General features: G+C 35.6%; 2 protein-coding genes across 2 annotated transcripts; one reads left to right on the top strand and one right to left on the bottom strand.

Annotated features, from left to right (window-relative positions):
- Positions 1 to 377: 377 nt before the first annotated feature.
- On the bottom strand, positions 378 to 932 carry LOC131157797 (uncharacterized). The gene has a single exon (XM_058112188.1). It carries the CDS (start codon positions 930 to 932, stop codon positions 378 to 380), a length of 555 nt encoding a protein of 184 aa, XP_057968171.1.
- A 13,287-nt stretch (positions 933 to 14,219) lies between these two features.
- Positions 14,220 to 15,971, top strand: LOC131157007 (uncharacterized). The gene has a single exon (XM_058110821.1). It carries the CDS (start codon positions 14,683 to 14,685, stop codon positions 15,859 to 15,861), a length of 1,179 nt encoding a protein of 392 aa, XP_057966804.1. The 5' UTR covers positions 14,220 to 14,682; the 3' UTR covers positions 15,862 to 15,971.
- Positions 15,972 to 16,289: the final 318 nt, after the last annotated feature.

Genomic DNA, 16,289 nt, shown 5'->3' with positions numbered 1-16,289 from the left:
CAATCCAATCATGTAAACCTTAGGCATCGAACCACACGCTCTAGGAGAATCCACATTTATTTGTTTGCCTCACCAAAACAAAGACCTAAAATGAACTTAAAACAATGCACGCAGCCATACATACCTATATATATAAAATCACTCCTAATGGTATCTTTTTTCAATATACATATCTTACATGGTCACAAAGACCTATGACCTACAAGGCACCATTCTATAAAATAAAAGGTTAAGAACAACATAGATGTTCACTCTGTTTGCTTCTTGGGATTATCTTTTCCATCTATCAGATATGATTCTGTTCTTGATCCTGGCCATTTGCAGAAAATGAAGTACAATGGTTATTTCCGATCAACAGTGGGGGCTTTAAGAACACTTTAGAGGGCTGGTGGTTTCCAACTTCCTCCCCAGTGGCTCTTTGTCCTCCTAGGAACCAGACCAGCTGATGAGTTTGCAGCTGCCATTCTCGTTTTCTGAATCAAAGCCTCCATGGTCACCTCCTCTGCCAGCACTTCCTCCAACTGTTTGCTACCCATCACCACTTTCACTCTCCAAACACCCTTCCCCGGTGACGGCAACACCTCCAGGGACGAGCCTGTAAAAGGGTCAGGTGCCATTTCCAGCGACTCCCTCGATGTCAGAAGCTCCCTCCGACTAGGCCACTCATTGTCTTGCCCCGTATCAGAGACCTGAGTCCTTGTTTCCTTCACAAGTGGAAGAAGATAGTAGACTTGGCCATTGAGAAGTTGGGCAGAGTCACTTACCGGCGATGACATTTGGCCCTGCCAGAAAACACCATAGCCGGGGAAATCTCCAAGGACTTCTTGAACTGGTGTGGGACCTTCCAGCTCTAGTATGCCTCCATTGTCCTTCACAATCCGGACGCAGTTGGGACCTTTCCCGGTACCCCCTTTTAGAGAACAATTCCCCATTTACACACACCCTTTCTCTGAATTCTGAACTTTGCTGCAGAGCATATCCCGGGATCCATCACAATTTAAAGCAGGGGGAGGGAGAGTGTATTCAAAATTGAAGGGAACAGTTCTAGTTGGGGGTAAGAGGACAAGGGATGTGACATTTTTGTTTTGGTGGGTTTGAAAATTTGAAAGGTGGGTGTAATTTGACCGTTGGGATAGAGCCAAATTAGCAAAATTGGACGGTGAATTCATTGGTAAAACAATAGAAGAGAGTTGCCAAAGGATAAGGTAAAATAATAGTGTGCGTTTGTGTGTGTAGTCAACTCTCAACATGTGAAGGATTGAGATTCCACCCCCTTGCAGTTTCTAAACACTCGTGACAAAGTGTGCTTGTCCCTGCGGTTTCCTTTCCCATCTTTACCTCTGGGTTCACTGCATTGGAATTTTTGGGAGAGAGAGAGAGAGAGAGCCAAAAAAAGTGGAAATGAAATCTAACACAACATGCCTTTTGATTCATTGTTTTCAAAAATTTAAAGAACGCAAATCAATAACATTCTTTGTTTTGTGGTTTCAATAAGTGAGATAAAGCTATTGATCTCTCAAATAGTTGGGCTCAAACCCTTGGGTGAAATGGTACGATTCTTAGTAGATTTTTTTATATTGAAAATATAATTATTCTTTTGTATTAAATTATATTGAAATTTGTCTAAATCTAAATCTCAAAATTTATTGAGATTTTCACATTTGATCAAATACTAATATAGGTATGTTCATTTAACATGTATGAGATTCTTATAATACGGACTAAACATATGTCTCCATGAGACTGACATCTCATTTGCAAAAATCTGAAGAACGAGACTTTCCAAAATGTCATTGCATGAAAATATTACTGATATCATGAACCAAATTTTAAATATAGCATGATATTTATAGTTTTATTTTTAACTTCGATCTCCAATTTGTGATTTGCAACATAGGGGTCTGCTAGACCAAAATTTTCAAGTGGCGCCCCTTGTAATTTTAATCCTTGCAGGAAAAGTTCATGCCTATTTAATCTTTGCTTGCCACGGGTCCACCATGATGGGCAAATGCTCATTCATAACAAAACAAAAATGCACTTCTCAGTTTTCACAATCTTCACTTTTGACACCTTGCACTTATGGAAATCAAAATATCCGCAACAGGATAAGTGCTTTTAAGTAAGTGTCACGGACCCCAAAATGAAACTCAAGTAAGGATTGTGTGGCATTCGTTGAGAGCTCTCCCCCGATGAGTCAGCCAAACCTTACACGTTTTAAGCCTACAAGCACGAGCATCAAGTGAGTCTCAATACTCAAGAGAAACAAGGAACAATATGATATCACACGAGCAATATATTCACATACACCGAATAAGACTACAACAATCAGGTATATCACAATTCAAGGCAACAAAACACTATAGTGAAAATGACTACTTGTATTATTCAAATTCAAGAGAATAATCATACAAACTTTGACACAAATAATCATATATTCATTCTAAATCCTTAAAGAATACAATTATAACAGTATCTCTCTCCCCCTTTTTCCCATTACATTATCACTCCCTAACACAGAGGCAGTGTTAAAAAATAAAATAAATTTCTATTCATTTAGGCTCGTTTGAAATTCTAAAAATATTAAGAAAAGGGGAAAAAATATCAAAAAATTCACATTTTTACGTTTGGTTATTGAGAAAAGTAAATATTTTGACTATACGCATCATTAATATTTAATTTTTTTTCTAATTTTTAGTCATATTAAAATAAACTTTATTTTTTGATAGTATTTAATAGAGAAGAAAAATATAAAAGAAGATGAGTTTCCTTTCCTTTCTTTTTCCTATGTAAAATTCTTAATCCAAATGGACCATTGTACTTCGTTTGAATCGAGAGTTTTAAGTGTGAAAAGGAAAAGAACAAAAAAGTAAAAAATAAATTCATTTTTTAATATTTTCCTTCTCTACTAATTAAAAAAAAAAAGGCAGCCCGGTGCACAAAAATATTAATGATGTGTAAAATCAAAAATTTATATATAAATTTGACATATTTTTATTTTTTCTAATTTTTTAACTGCCAAACATGAAAATGAGGATTCTTTGATATTTTATTTCCTTTAGAAAATTTTCCTTCATTTTTAGCAGCATGTAGTAACTCAAAAGATGATCAACAAAATTGAACCATTCATTTAACTAACATAACTTGCTTAAAGAAAATTGATCCATGACTTAATTATCTGAGTGCATATAGAACCAAGAAAAACTATACATAAAAATGCATAACCCAAAAAAATAAATTTCAAAACTAATCCAGTGCAAAAACTGATCTATTACACATTGCTCGTTAAGTTGTTTTTCTATAATCATTTTGAAATATAAATTCAAAAAATGGAAAACTATTTTGCTCAACTAAACAAACACTTCATTTTTTATATCTTTTTAATTAGTACAAAATTAAAAAGTATGTTAGAATTTCTATAATTTTTTGAGAAAATAAAAATAGTTTTCAACAACTAATTGATGGCCCTTCATAATTTTTTAACTTCTTTTTTGTCATATTTATTTAATAAAAATAATAATATGTTAATAGAAAAGGAAAATATAAAAGAAAATGAGTTTTCTCTTTATTTTCCTTTACTTTCCTTTTCTTAAATAAAATCCTTGATCCAAACGACCCCTTATACTCCGTTTGGATCAAGAATTTTGAATGTGAAGAGGAAAAGAACAAAAAAAATAAACAATAAATTCATTTTCCCTTATATTTTCATTCTCTAATTAAATACAATCAAAAATCAAAGTTTGTTTTAACATGACGCAAAATTAAAATAAATAAATATTAATTTAAAATTCAAATCTAAAATTCGAAATTCATACTCTCAAACGCAGTAAAAGGACGAATCAGTGTAAATTAACATCCATGTCTTGGTCATTGTTGTAACACTAATGTTTTTCCTAACGTTACTATTCACAAGGTTTGTTAAATTTCTATAATTTATCTGTTCATGAGTTCTCAAATCATTTGAAGTGATCAAACTCAAGTCCTTCGAATAAAGTGTTTGTTGAATTTTAGTATTAGGTTTAAATTCGTCGCCAAACTTTGATTTACAACATAAGGGTGGACTAACAAAACAGAATTTTCAAGTAGCATCCTAAACAGTGTTGGAAACCCTAGAGGGTGGAAAATTTCCATCCTCTTCCATTATTTTTAGCTAGGGCATCTACCATTCATTTCCATTCCTTCAAGCTTTTAATCCATCAATTTTTCAAATTCTATCTCCCTACATTAAGGAGAGGAACATGAATATAATAATGCAACCCTTGTTGGGCTTCAGCCAGAAGCAGCTTCCTTCCTTCCTTTCCTTCAAGGTAGATTATTTCTTCTTCCTTTTTTGAGCAGAAAGTCTTCATGAACGGATATAATATACATGGATGACCATCACATCTTGAGCCCAATTATATATATAAACACTAATTATCCGCTTAAACCACCCAATTTTGAGTATACACATAAATACTCATCAGCCACTCAACTTACAAGTGAAATTTTCATCACTTCTTTTCTATGGGATTAACATATGCAAAAACACGTGCATGAGCACTCGAGTCAGTTTGAACTATTGACTTTGATACCACTTGTTAGGATTGAGAGAGTCCTTATAAGTAGATCTGCTATATATGAGTGAGTATCAATTTGACCCAAAAGTTTAAGCCATTAAACCTTAGGTCCAACTATGTATACAAGCACTCATCATAAACTCTACCTTTTCATTGTGACATAAATTCACAAGTGAAATTCTCTACATTTTTATAATTAGTTGTCAAGTTTTGTTGTATGGTGTCTGTTTCACACTCAGATGTTGCATAAACATAACATTGTGAGAATCATGATGCCCCTTTGCAAGTTTGTTGTCATGGAAAAAGTCCATGCCTACTTCATCCTTGCTTAGATACTCTTGCATTATACCTTTTTACACAACTGTTTTTTCATTCATGTCTTCTTTCCAGAGAAGGCACTGTAAGAATATTTCTATGTCCCACATGAAAGATAAGTGCACCATATGATAAGGGAAATGAAATGATTTATAATAAAGGAAATGAAAGGTCTTATCTAAAATGAAAAATCTTATATATTGATTAACTAATGTAAGATATAATGGTTAGAAGTTGAAGAGTTTCCTATGAATCTATATATAGCTATTATTATGGGGAGTAGCATGATTGTTAAAATATCTGGAAAGTAATAGAATAGATTAAAAGTAAGGCATATAGAAATTGTCCTTTCTCTGCCTTAACTTTCTATTCATTAGCCATATTCCCATAAATCTGGTGGAGTACGAAAAAAGATTAGGATGAAGCGAGAGAAACGATTTCTACGATTTCTACGAGTGTTCTTCTCGATTGACATACACCATGAACGATTTCGGCATGTGACTTAATGACTTTCTTATTTTTCCATATAAAGGTAACATATATGTGAAGATCATGATAATTTAAAGATTCTGTGTTTATAGTAAATAATAACATATAATTATTTACATGTGGTATTAGAGCAATATTGAAATTATTGTGATCTTCCTTTTATGATAAAGATCGTTTCTGTTAACCCCTTACGATCTCGTTAATGTTTCGTATAATATCGAAAAATTTATATGATATTTTCCAGTTTTATTGGGTTTTGTTGGTTTGAAATATCATAGTTCTGAAATCGTGAACTTGCTAACATCCTAAAACCGTTGATGGCTTTCCCATATACAGTGATACTAAAGTGGATTGTTAAATGAAAATGCATGCAAACAATTTTATTATTTGATTAAGTGTGGAACTCTCATATGTTTTATAATAGTAAGTTGACCATGTTATGGACCTATTTATATTGGGTGATCGATTGTATGTATGCATGCATGAATTTTTGAATTTTACATAAAAGTAAGCATGTTAAATTCTTATAGTTGGGTGAATGATTGTATTTAAGTGTGTATGGTTAATTATATGCTTTTAAAGAGTAGTTTACATTAAGACCGATTATGTGGTATATTATGCTAATTACATATCTAAGGTAAATTTTGTCTATGAAAATAGGACTTAAGCGGTCCATTGTGACTCCCTACTTACCTGAGAATTTACCTGATATAATTTAGCACAATCATCACTGGGCCCCACCGACACATTATCAGCGCCACCTCAACAAAAGACGTCATAACAGTCTGGGAATTTTTCGTTATGCATGCTTTATTGTTTGGTTTTAGTATGGATAGATTTTTGCTTGGATATTTATCCATCAATGTTATATTGTAATCAACATGTTGTCACCAAAGTGATCTTACTAAGAAAAGTTATAAACATTGAATTGAATTATGTTTTTTTTTTTAAATATTATTACAGAATGATTATTTGATTATTACGGTTGACCCAAAGGTGCACCAAATTTCAAGTAATCATTAAACTAGTTAGGATAATTGAAAGAATGGTAGTGAGATTGGGATGGATGCCCAAAGGTGACAGTCCAATCGAACTTTAAAAGGTTATCAATTATGCTTGGATGGGTGTAAATCACCAGTAAATGTGAACATTAGTATATTGCATAATTTGATCCAAAGATTAAAAGCAATTTACTAATGGAAATGTTTTATTCAAAGTATTAATGTTGTGATCGTTTTATAACAATGTCTGTTCTTGTTTCACTACATTCGCTAGCTTCTTTTGTTCTGATCTTTAATGGAACAAATTTTTTTGACTGGAATAAACATATTCAGTTTCACCTTGGTGTTCTGGATCTGGGCTTGACTCTACGAATAGATAAACCGACTGCTATTACTGAAACAAGCAGTTCGAAGCAGCGAGCTTTGTATAGGTCATGAGAAAGGTCAAACAGATTAAGTATTATATTCATGCAGATGTGTATAACAAACAATATTAAATCAACACTTCCTTAACTAGAAAATGCAAAGGAATATCCTAAGGCTGTGGAAGATTGGTTCCGTTCAGCAGACAAGTCCCTTGCAAGGAGGTTAATGTCTGAACTTACTACCATGAAGTTTGATGGTAGCTGAGGAATGAACGAACATGTCTTGGATATGACTAATCTAGCTGCTAGACTAAAAACTTTGGGAATGAATGTTGATAAAAGCTTCCTTGTTCAATTTATTTTGAATTCTTTGCCTCTTTAGTATGAGACTTTTCAGATTCACTATAACACTATGAAAGAAAAGTGAAATGTGAGTGAATTGGCGAGCATGTTAATTCAAGAAGAGGCAAGACTTAAACAACAAGGACATCATTCAATTAATGTCATGAGTCATGCAATTGGAAGTAAAGGAAAGAAATTAAAGAAAGGTTTAAAGAAAGATCCATTGAAGGTAGCGGGTACTTCTCATGGTAATGAGGCTCGCAAGAAGGAACATAATGAGCCAAAGTATTATTTCTGTCGTGGCTATGGGTATTTAAAGAAAAGCTACCCGAAGCGTAAAACTTGATTCGAAAAGAGAGATAGCTTTTAGCTTATGTATGTTTCGAATCTAACATGACACAAGTTCTTTCTAACACATGGTGGATTGACTCTGGTTCTACTGTTTATGTTTCAAATTCGATACAGGGATACCTTACAATCCTGAATATAAAGGAAAATGACCACTTTATAGTCTTGGGGAATGGAAATCAAGTACCTGTTGTTGGTGTTGGAACCTTTCAGTTGTAGTTAGAGTCAGGTCATTGTTTAGACCTCTTCGATACTTTTTATGTTCCAACTATTTCTAAGAATTTAATTTCCACGTCAAGACTAGATAATGATAGTTATGGTTTGTATTTTGAATATAAAGGTTTTCGTCTTATGAAAAGTGGCTTGTGTGTTGGTTTTGGTATTTTGTCTGAGGGGTTGTATAAATTTAATCTTAATGAAAAGTTTACTGAAACACTCCTCACCTTACATCATAATGTTGGAACTAAACGTGGCAAAGTTAATGAAAATTCCTCTTTCTTGTGGCATAAAAGACTGGGTCATATATCCAGAGAGAGAATGGAGAGATTAGTAAAAGATGAGATTTTATCAAATCTTAATTTTACTGATTTCGATGTATGTGTTGATTGCATTAAAGGAAAGCAAACCAAACATACAAAGAAAAGAGTCACAAGAAGTGGGAATCTCGTGGAGATTGTTCATACTGATATATATATGGACCTTTTGACTTACTGTCTTTAGGTAGAAAAAAGTATTTTATCACCTTTATTGATGATATTTCACGTTATGATTATGTCTATTTGTTGCATGAAAAGTCTCAAGCAATAGATGTTTTAAAAACATATATTGCTGAAGTTGAGCGACAATTAAATAGAAAGGTGAAAAACATTCAATTTGATAAAGGTGGTGAGTATTATGGTAGGTATGATGGAATTAGACAATGTCTAGGACCATTTGCTAAATTCATGGAAGAACATGGTATTTGTGCACAATACACAATGCTTGGTATGCCTCAACAGAATGGTGTGGCTGAAAGGCATAATCATACTTTTATGAAAATGGTTAGAAATATGTTAAATAATTCCCGAGTACCCATTTCATTATGGATGGAGGTCCTTAAAATAGTTGTTTATGAGCTTAATCAGGTTCCTAGTAAGATAGTTCAGAAAACTCCTTTTGAATTGTGGACGGGAAGGAAACCAAATTTAAGGCACTTTCATGTTTGGGGTTGTCTAGTAAAGGTTAGGATCTATAATCCACATGAAAGGAAATTGGATTCCAGAACTGTAAGCTGGTACTTTATTGGTTATCAAAAAAAGTTTAAAGGGTATAAGTTTTACTGTCCTAACCATAGTATAAGAATTGTTGAGATCATAAATGCCAAGTTCCTTGAAAATGGTGAAATGAGTGGGAGTAATGTATCATGTAATGTGGTCATTAAAGAAATTCGGGTTCCTATATCGATATTTAGACCTTTAACAGATATTGTTGTTCCTCCAGTTATTAAACAGTAAGATAATATTGAACAACAATCTAGTGATCTGTCACTTCATAATGAAAATGTCACCATTGAACCAATTGCAGAACAATAACAAGAAATAGCATTAAGGAGATCAGCTATTCCTGATGATTATTTGGTATATCTGCAAAAATCTGACTATGATTTAGGGACTAGTAAAGATCTAGTTACGTTTTCACAAGCTACTAAAAGTAATGATTCTGAAAAGTGGATTAATGTCATAAATGATGAGTTGAAATCCATGAAACAGAATAAAGTCTGGGATATCGTTGATTTGCTTGAAGGTTTTAAAACAGTTGGGTGTAAGTGGGAATTTAAAACCAAACACGACTGTAATGACAATATTGAACAATATAAAGCTAAACTAGTAGCAAAGGGTGTCACTCAAAATAAAGGTGTTGAGTACAAAGAGACTGTTCTCTCTTGTATCTAAAAAGGACTCTCTTAGGATCATAATGACTTTGGTGGCTCATTTTGATTTAGAGTTACACCAAATGGATGTGAAAACTGTTTTTCTAAATGGGAATTTAGACGAAGAGGTGTATATGGATCTTCATTAAGGTTTAATGATTGAAGGAAAGGAGCATATGGTTTGTAAATTAAAGAAGTCAATATATGGACTTAAATAAGCTTCCAGATAATGGTATTTTAAGTTCTATGATACCATCACGACCTTTGGATTTAAGGAAAATATCGTTGATTGGTGTATAAATCTAAAGGTCAGTGGGAGCAAGTTTATTTTTTTTATTATCTATGTTGATGATATTTTGCTTGCTAGTAAAGATCATGGCTTATTGAATGACACAAAGAGATTTCTTTCTATGAACTTTGAAATGAAAGATATGAGTGAGGCAACTTATGTGATAGGAATTGAAATATTTCGTGATAGATCACGTGGATTGTTAGGGTTGTCTCAGAAGAGATATATCAATAAAGTTCTACAAAGATTTCATATGGCTGAATGCAAACCAATTCCAACTCCTATTTGTAAAAGGGACAAGTTTAGTGAAAATGATTGTCCACAGAATTAATTATAAAAGAAAAGAATGGAAAATATTCCTTTTGCATCTATTATTGGAAGTTTGATGTATATGCAGACTTGTACGAGACCAGATATTAGTTTTGCAGTTGGAATGCTTAGGAGATATCAAAGTAATCCCAGAATGGATCATTGGAAAGTTGCAAAGAAGGTTTTGAGATATTTGAAAGGAACGAGACACTGTATGCTCACATATCAAAGATCAGATTAGTTGGAAGTGATTGGTTACTCCAACTCGGATTTTGCTGGATGTGTTGATAGTCAAAAATCAACTTATAGTTATTTGTTCCTTTTAGCTAGTGGAGCAATATCATGGAAAAGCGCCAAACAGACTATTATAACAACATCTACTATGGAAGCTGAATTTGTTGCATGCTTTGAGGTCATAATTCATGCTTTGTGGTTGCGGAACTTTATCTTAGGACTTGGATTTATCAAGAGTATATTTAGGCTGCTGAGAATTTATTGTGATAATTCCGTAGTAGTCTTTTTCTCCAAAAAGGACAAATATTCTAACGGCGTTAACACATGGAGCTCAAATATTTGACTGTTAAAGAGGAAGTTCGGAAACAAACAGTGGTTATAAAACATATTAGAATTGAGCTCATGATAGCAAATCCTTTAACTAAAGGATTATTACGAAAGACATTTATGGAACATGCTAATCACATGAGTATTTGTTGTAATCCTTAATGTATGATTGTGGATCTTTATGTTTTGTTCTATAACATTTGTATAATAATATCAATGACAGTGTTTCTAAACATTATCATTGTTTACCATCAATTACGTAATTATGGAGATGAATTATTGTTAATAGGAATAGTCTTTGACAAAAGATATTACAGGGACATTATGGTTACTTCCTATTATGAATTATAGTTAAGTAATTTGCTAGCATTTGTTGTAAATGGAAGGGAAGATGTCGCTATATTGATATTTACCGTCATCACTCGTGTCATTTAATTATCTAATTATGATATTATGGTAATCTCACTAAAAGCATGAATAAGCTAATGGTTATGCGCATATTATGGTTATATTGTTAATCCATATTAAAGTTATTCATATGGGTCAAGTAGGAGAATGTATGAATATTTCTATATCCCACACGAAAGATAAGTGTACTATATGATAAGTGAAATGAAATGACTTATGATAAGGAAAATGAAACGTCTTATCTAAAATGAAAAGTTTTATCTATGAATTAACTAATGTGAGATATAATGACTGAAAGTTGAATTTCCTATAAATCTATATATAGCTATTGTTATGGGGAGTAGCTTATTTGTTAAAATTTTCTGCAAAGTAATAGAATAGATTAAAAGCAAGGTATATAGGAATTGTCCTCTCTTTACCTTAACTCTCTGTTCATCAGCCATATTCTTATAAATCTGGTGGAGTACGGAAAGAGATCGAGGTGAAGCGAGAGAAACGATTTCTACGAGCATTTTTCTCAGTTGACATATACCATGAACGATTCCGGTATGTGACTTAATTACTTTTTTATTTTTCTGTATAAAGGTAACATATAGGTGAAGATCATGATGATTTAAAGATCCTGTGTTTATAGTAAATAATAACATATTATTATTTGCAGGCACATCCATTTTATGTGTACTTCTCAGAAACCCAGAATGATGCTCTATGAAGTTCAGTTTCATCAAGGAAAAGAGCATCCAAGGTAGAAAGCTGAGAGAAGAGTACACAAACAAAAATGTATAAGGATTTGGATTGAACATTTTGATTCATGCTGATATAGCCCATTTCAAGTGAAAACCAAAGCTTTTATGCTGATGTCTTTGCTGCTTTTTCTTTAGGTAGAAATTTGCAAGGAAACTAATAACAATAGCTGAGCAGATATGTTATTTGAGTTGAAGAAAACAACTTTTAGTTGTTTCATAGTTGTCTTCTGCTTTTACAGAAAAATGATTCTCTTGGCAACATGCATGTAACGACCTGCTTAATTAATAGATTTATTTATTTAAAAAAAAAAAAAACACTGTAACAATTAACATACTCTGATACCACAACATTAACATAAGCAGCAAGAAACAGAATCATATAAACATATCCATAACCATTATATACAATACAAAACCAATACTACCAAATACCAGAGTACTACATGTTTTCTCAGTATACACATATATCTGAATTACCCAAAATACCCTTAACTAGCTAGGGTAATACAAAAATCCTCCCAAAACATACTCACTTTGCTAACAGAGCACTACAGACGCCCCTCTATTTGCGAGTCTGATCTGTTCGCCTACCTGGATCACCTGAAAAATGTTTCGATACTGGGATGAGTCAACGCTCAGTAAGAAGAAATATGCTATTACTAGTGTATGACAAATGAACTAACAATATTATGCAAAATCTGATTTCATATAAATATGTATAACTGGATATGTTAAGTACAGTATAAGTAAGAAAATTCATCCCCTTTCCATGTTGCTTAACATAACAGTATTAAAAGTTGCTATTTAAAATAGTTCTATCATACATAAGTATGTACCTTGTTACTGTAAATCTGTACATACGTAATAGTAATTGAAAACTGTTCCCTGTGGCTATTTGTGTCATGACATGCCCCCTCATGACAAGGTTGTGCGGCCCGTAGGTTAGATTTACCCTGGCTGACCAACCAAGAATAAATCACTGAACTCTGTCAGTCAACCTGCCCACCTCAACCCATATCTGGATGGGGAGTCTAACCTCTTCAAGGGCCTAGGTGGTTGACTTTACCACGTATTATCTGAATAGGTGGTTGCACTCATAAAGTAACATAATATCTGTAGTAACGGTACTGTGCTCTGTAGTTACAAGTCCAACAGGGTCTGATATTGTAGAATATATTTCTATATATATGTTTATTTGATTTACCATGATTCTAAAGTACTGAAATAACCATGATGCTGCATAACTGTACTGTAATTCATATATCATAATACTGAGAACTGAATAATCATAACATAGAAACTGCATAATCATAATATTGATATTCATGTAATCATAGTACTGAGATCCGTATAATCATGGTACTGAAATTCGCATAATCATAATACTGAAATTCGTAAAATCATGAAACTAAATTCGTTAAACATATCCCCGTACCATATACATATTCACAAGCCACACCATACTAAATACATAATTTTCATAATTAAATAAATTGTATCATATTTTAAGAAATACCTAACATAACATATTTTCCCTTACCTGACTATTGGAAAGCTCCTAAGGAATACAAGCCTAACACCCGCAGGGCCTCCTACAAAACACCCTGAAACCAACATATGACAGAACATAATATCAGTATTTTTCTACCTATATCATTTCCTATAACTGTCATGAGGCCAAAAACTGGATAAAAGACTTTACCCTGAATTTGGGATGAAATTTAACTTCATTTCTCTGATGATCCGCTCCGGCAGACTTGTGGAGAACTCCACCAGGAGTGTCATGGTAACCTCAGATCGTCGATCCGGCGACTGATGGGGCCGGAATGGAAGAGAGAAGGGAGAGAGTGGTGTAGAGAGAGAGGGGAGAGAGAGAGAGGCGCGGTGAAAAATGAGAAATATCCCGGTTTCCCTCTATTTATACTGTCAGATTCGTCGACGAGACACGTCACCTCGTCGACGAGTCCTTCATTAAATTCGTCGACAAAGCCCTGTATTCGTCGACGAAATTCAGGCTACCTCGAAACCCCTCTTGGTACTTTCTCATCGACGAAGTCTACGGTCTCCTTCTGTTTCTGTATCTATTTTTTCTCCCTTTTATTATTAAAATGTTATTATTCTTCGGGTCACTACAATGCACTTCTGCTTTTGCAGCATGAAAAAACATAAAATGATGCTTTGCTGCAGCAACCAAAATCGCCATCCACAACGAAAACCAAAATGCTCATAATGATCAGGCTCTTCGGACTCTTACCTCCTTGCCTAACTTAAGGTCAACTGACTAAACCTACACCAAATTAGTAAGAAAAATTGAACCCATTTGAATTTTATAATTTTATTTTTAGTAGTATTTGATATAGATAGAAAATATAGTAAAAAATAAATTTCCTTCGCATTTTCTTTTCACTTTTAGCACGAAAAACACTAATCCATAAATATAAAACCGAAAAAAACAAAACTAATCCAACACAAAATTTATTGTATCACACATGAAAGTTTGTTTGAGTTTACTAATTTCTTCCAAATGTTATAAAAATCATTTTCCAAATAATCCTTTGCCTTCTGGTTATGCAATTAATTTTTCATAAGTAAATTTTTAACAATTTATTTATGTATTAAACAAATTGAATTCGAGTGGAGCTGAGCTTTACTATATCTCCATATGTTAAAAAAAATTAAAATTCTAGATAAGCTTAAATGTACACATTCAATTTTGTGCATTAAAAATCTTGAGAGCTCGAGCTTAGCAAGAGAGGATTGACGGTCCAGGTGTGAAGGCAATCCATGCCCACCAGTTTGCCAGCTGGAGTCATCTCACGATCCATATTTTCCAAATCGGGTTTGCCCCACATCTCACATTGCTGATTGCACCATACACCACATAATACATATCCACCTGGAGGATCCATCGCCACCAATCCGAATCCCACGAGATAAACCCACAACCCTATACCACACATTCCACACGCGCCACCTCCTTATAGCTCCCCCAAGGCCCCAACTCTCCAAACTTCCAAACCCTCACTCACTCGCCCGCAGCCACCGCCATGGGGTGCAGCTCCTCCAAGCGCATCGAAGCCACCGTCGATTTCTACCGTCCGCCGCCCGCCAGCTTCGCCGCCTTCGATATCTCCGCCGTCGAAGAACCCTGGCTCAAGGCCGCCGACGCCACCCACCACCTCGGCCATCAGGACAAGTCTTCCCACGCGCCGCCTGCCATTCTCGACAAGCTCACCGCCTTCGAGCACGTCGCTGACGCCGGCGGTAATCCCGCTTCATGGGCCGAGGTCAGCAAGGCCCTCGAGGACCTCAAGCCCACCCTCCGCAACAACGCACCAGTAGCCCCCCCTCCGGTGTCCTTGCCAGCGGCGATGTCACCGCCCCCGCCCCCGCCCCCGCCGCAAGTCTCCACCGCCCCCAAGAGTCATGACAAGAGATTGTCGTTTCACACAGTTGAAGAACTCGACGCGAAGCTCGAGCGCTCCAACACGGCCGAGAAGAAACTCGACCGGGTCAAGAACGAGTCGGAGTCGCGCGCTCCGGTTCCCGAGTTAAAGAAGCTCGGTTCGGTGAAGAACGAGTCGAATCGCTCTGAGTCACGAGCTCCTTTCCCGCCGCCGGCCGGTACCGAAGGGTTGAAACCGGTGAGTGAGAACGCGTTCCTGGTGCGAGATAGGCTGGAAAAGGGAGGGGGAGTATCGAGGCAGGTTGTGCGGGACCCGCTGAGCGAGTTCCCGGAAAAGTGCCCGCCGGGGGGCGGCGACGCGGTGGTGGTGTACACGACGTCGCTGGGGGGAGTGCGACGGACGCGGGAGGACTGCGAGCGGGTGAAGGCGGTGCTGGAGGGGCACGGGGTAGTTGTGGACGAGCGCGACGTGGCGGTGCACGGCGGCTACAGGGCGGAGCTGAGGGCGGTGCTGGGGGAGGAGGCTGCGGTTCCGAGGGTGTTCGTGAAAGGAAGGTATCTGGGGGGAGCGGAGGAGGTGGTGGGCATGAACGAGTCGGGTCGACTCGGGAAAGTGCTGAGTCGGGCGCAAGTGGAGAGAGGGGCGGGAAGGCGCGCGTGCGGGGGGTGCGGGGGACTAAGGTTTGTGCCGTGTTTGGAGTGTGGAGGAAGTTGTAAGGTGGTGAAGAAGACGGGTGGGGGTAAAGTTGGTATTATTGAGAAAGAGAGGTGCTCGGAGTGTAATGAGAATGGCCTGGTTCACTGCCCGGTTTGTATTTGATCACCGGAAATAATGCCGTGTTTGGTTGGGGCTATGTTTGCAATTGTATAAACTTGATAAATTATAGTATGTAGTTATATAAAGTTTTGTTGAATTTTTAAGCTTCCAAACGTAGCGTAGCTGAACAATATAATGTGATTTTTGGTGATTAGTTTTATTTAGCTCGTTAAAGAAGAAACTTTTGAATAGTTTTTTGAAAGAAAAAATATCTTGTTGTCTCATAATTTTTAAAATAGAACATAATAAAGACTATGTTATTAAGAGAAAAAGGGCTCAATCGGGTTCGAACCGGTGACCTCACTTGAATGCTCAACTACTGAGTTTCAGTAATATTAATTAAATAGTGTGTTTTTTTTCATCTACCGAGTTTGAGTAATATTAATTAAATAGTGTGTTTTTTTGTTGTTAATTAATTTTATTTTGACTTA

This window comes from Malania oleifera, chromosome 6, assembly GCF_029873635.1.
Source record: "Malania oleifera isolate guangnan ecotype guangnan chromosome 6, ASM2987363v1, whole genome shotgun sequence".
NCBI lineage: Eukaryota > Viridiplantae > Streptophyta > Magnoliopsida > Santalales > Ximeniaceae > Malania > Malania oleifera.
This window is presented reverse-complemented; position numbering and strand designations above follow the sequence as displayed.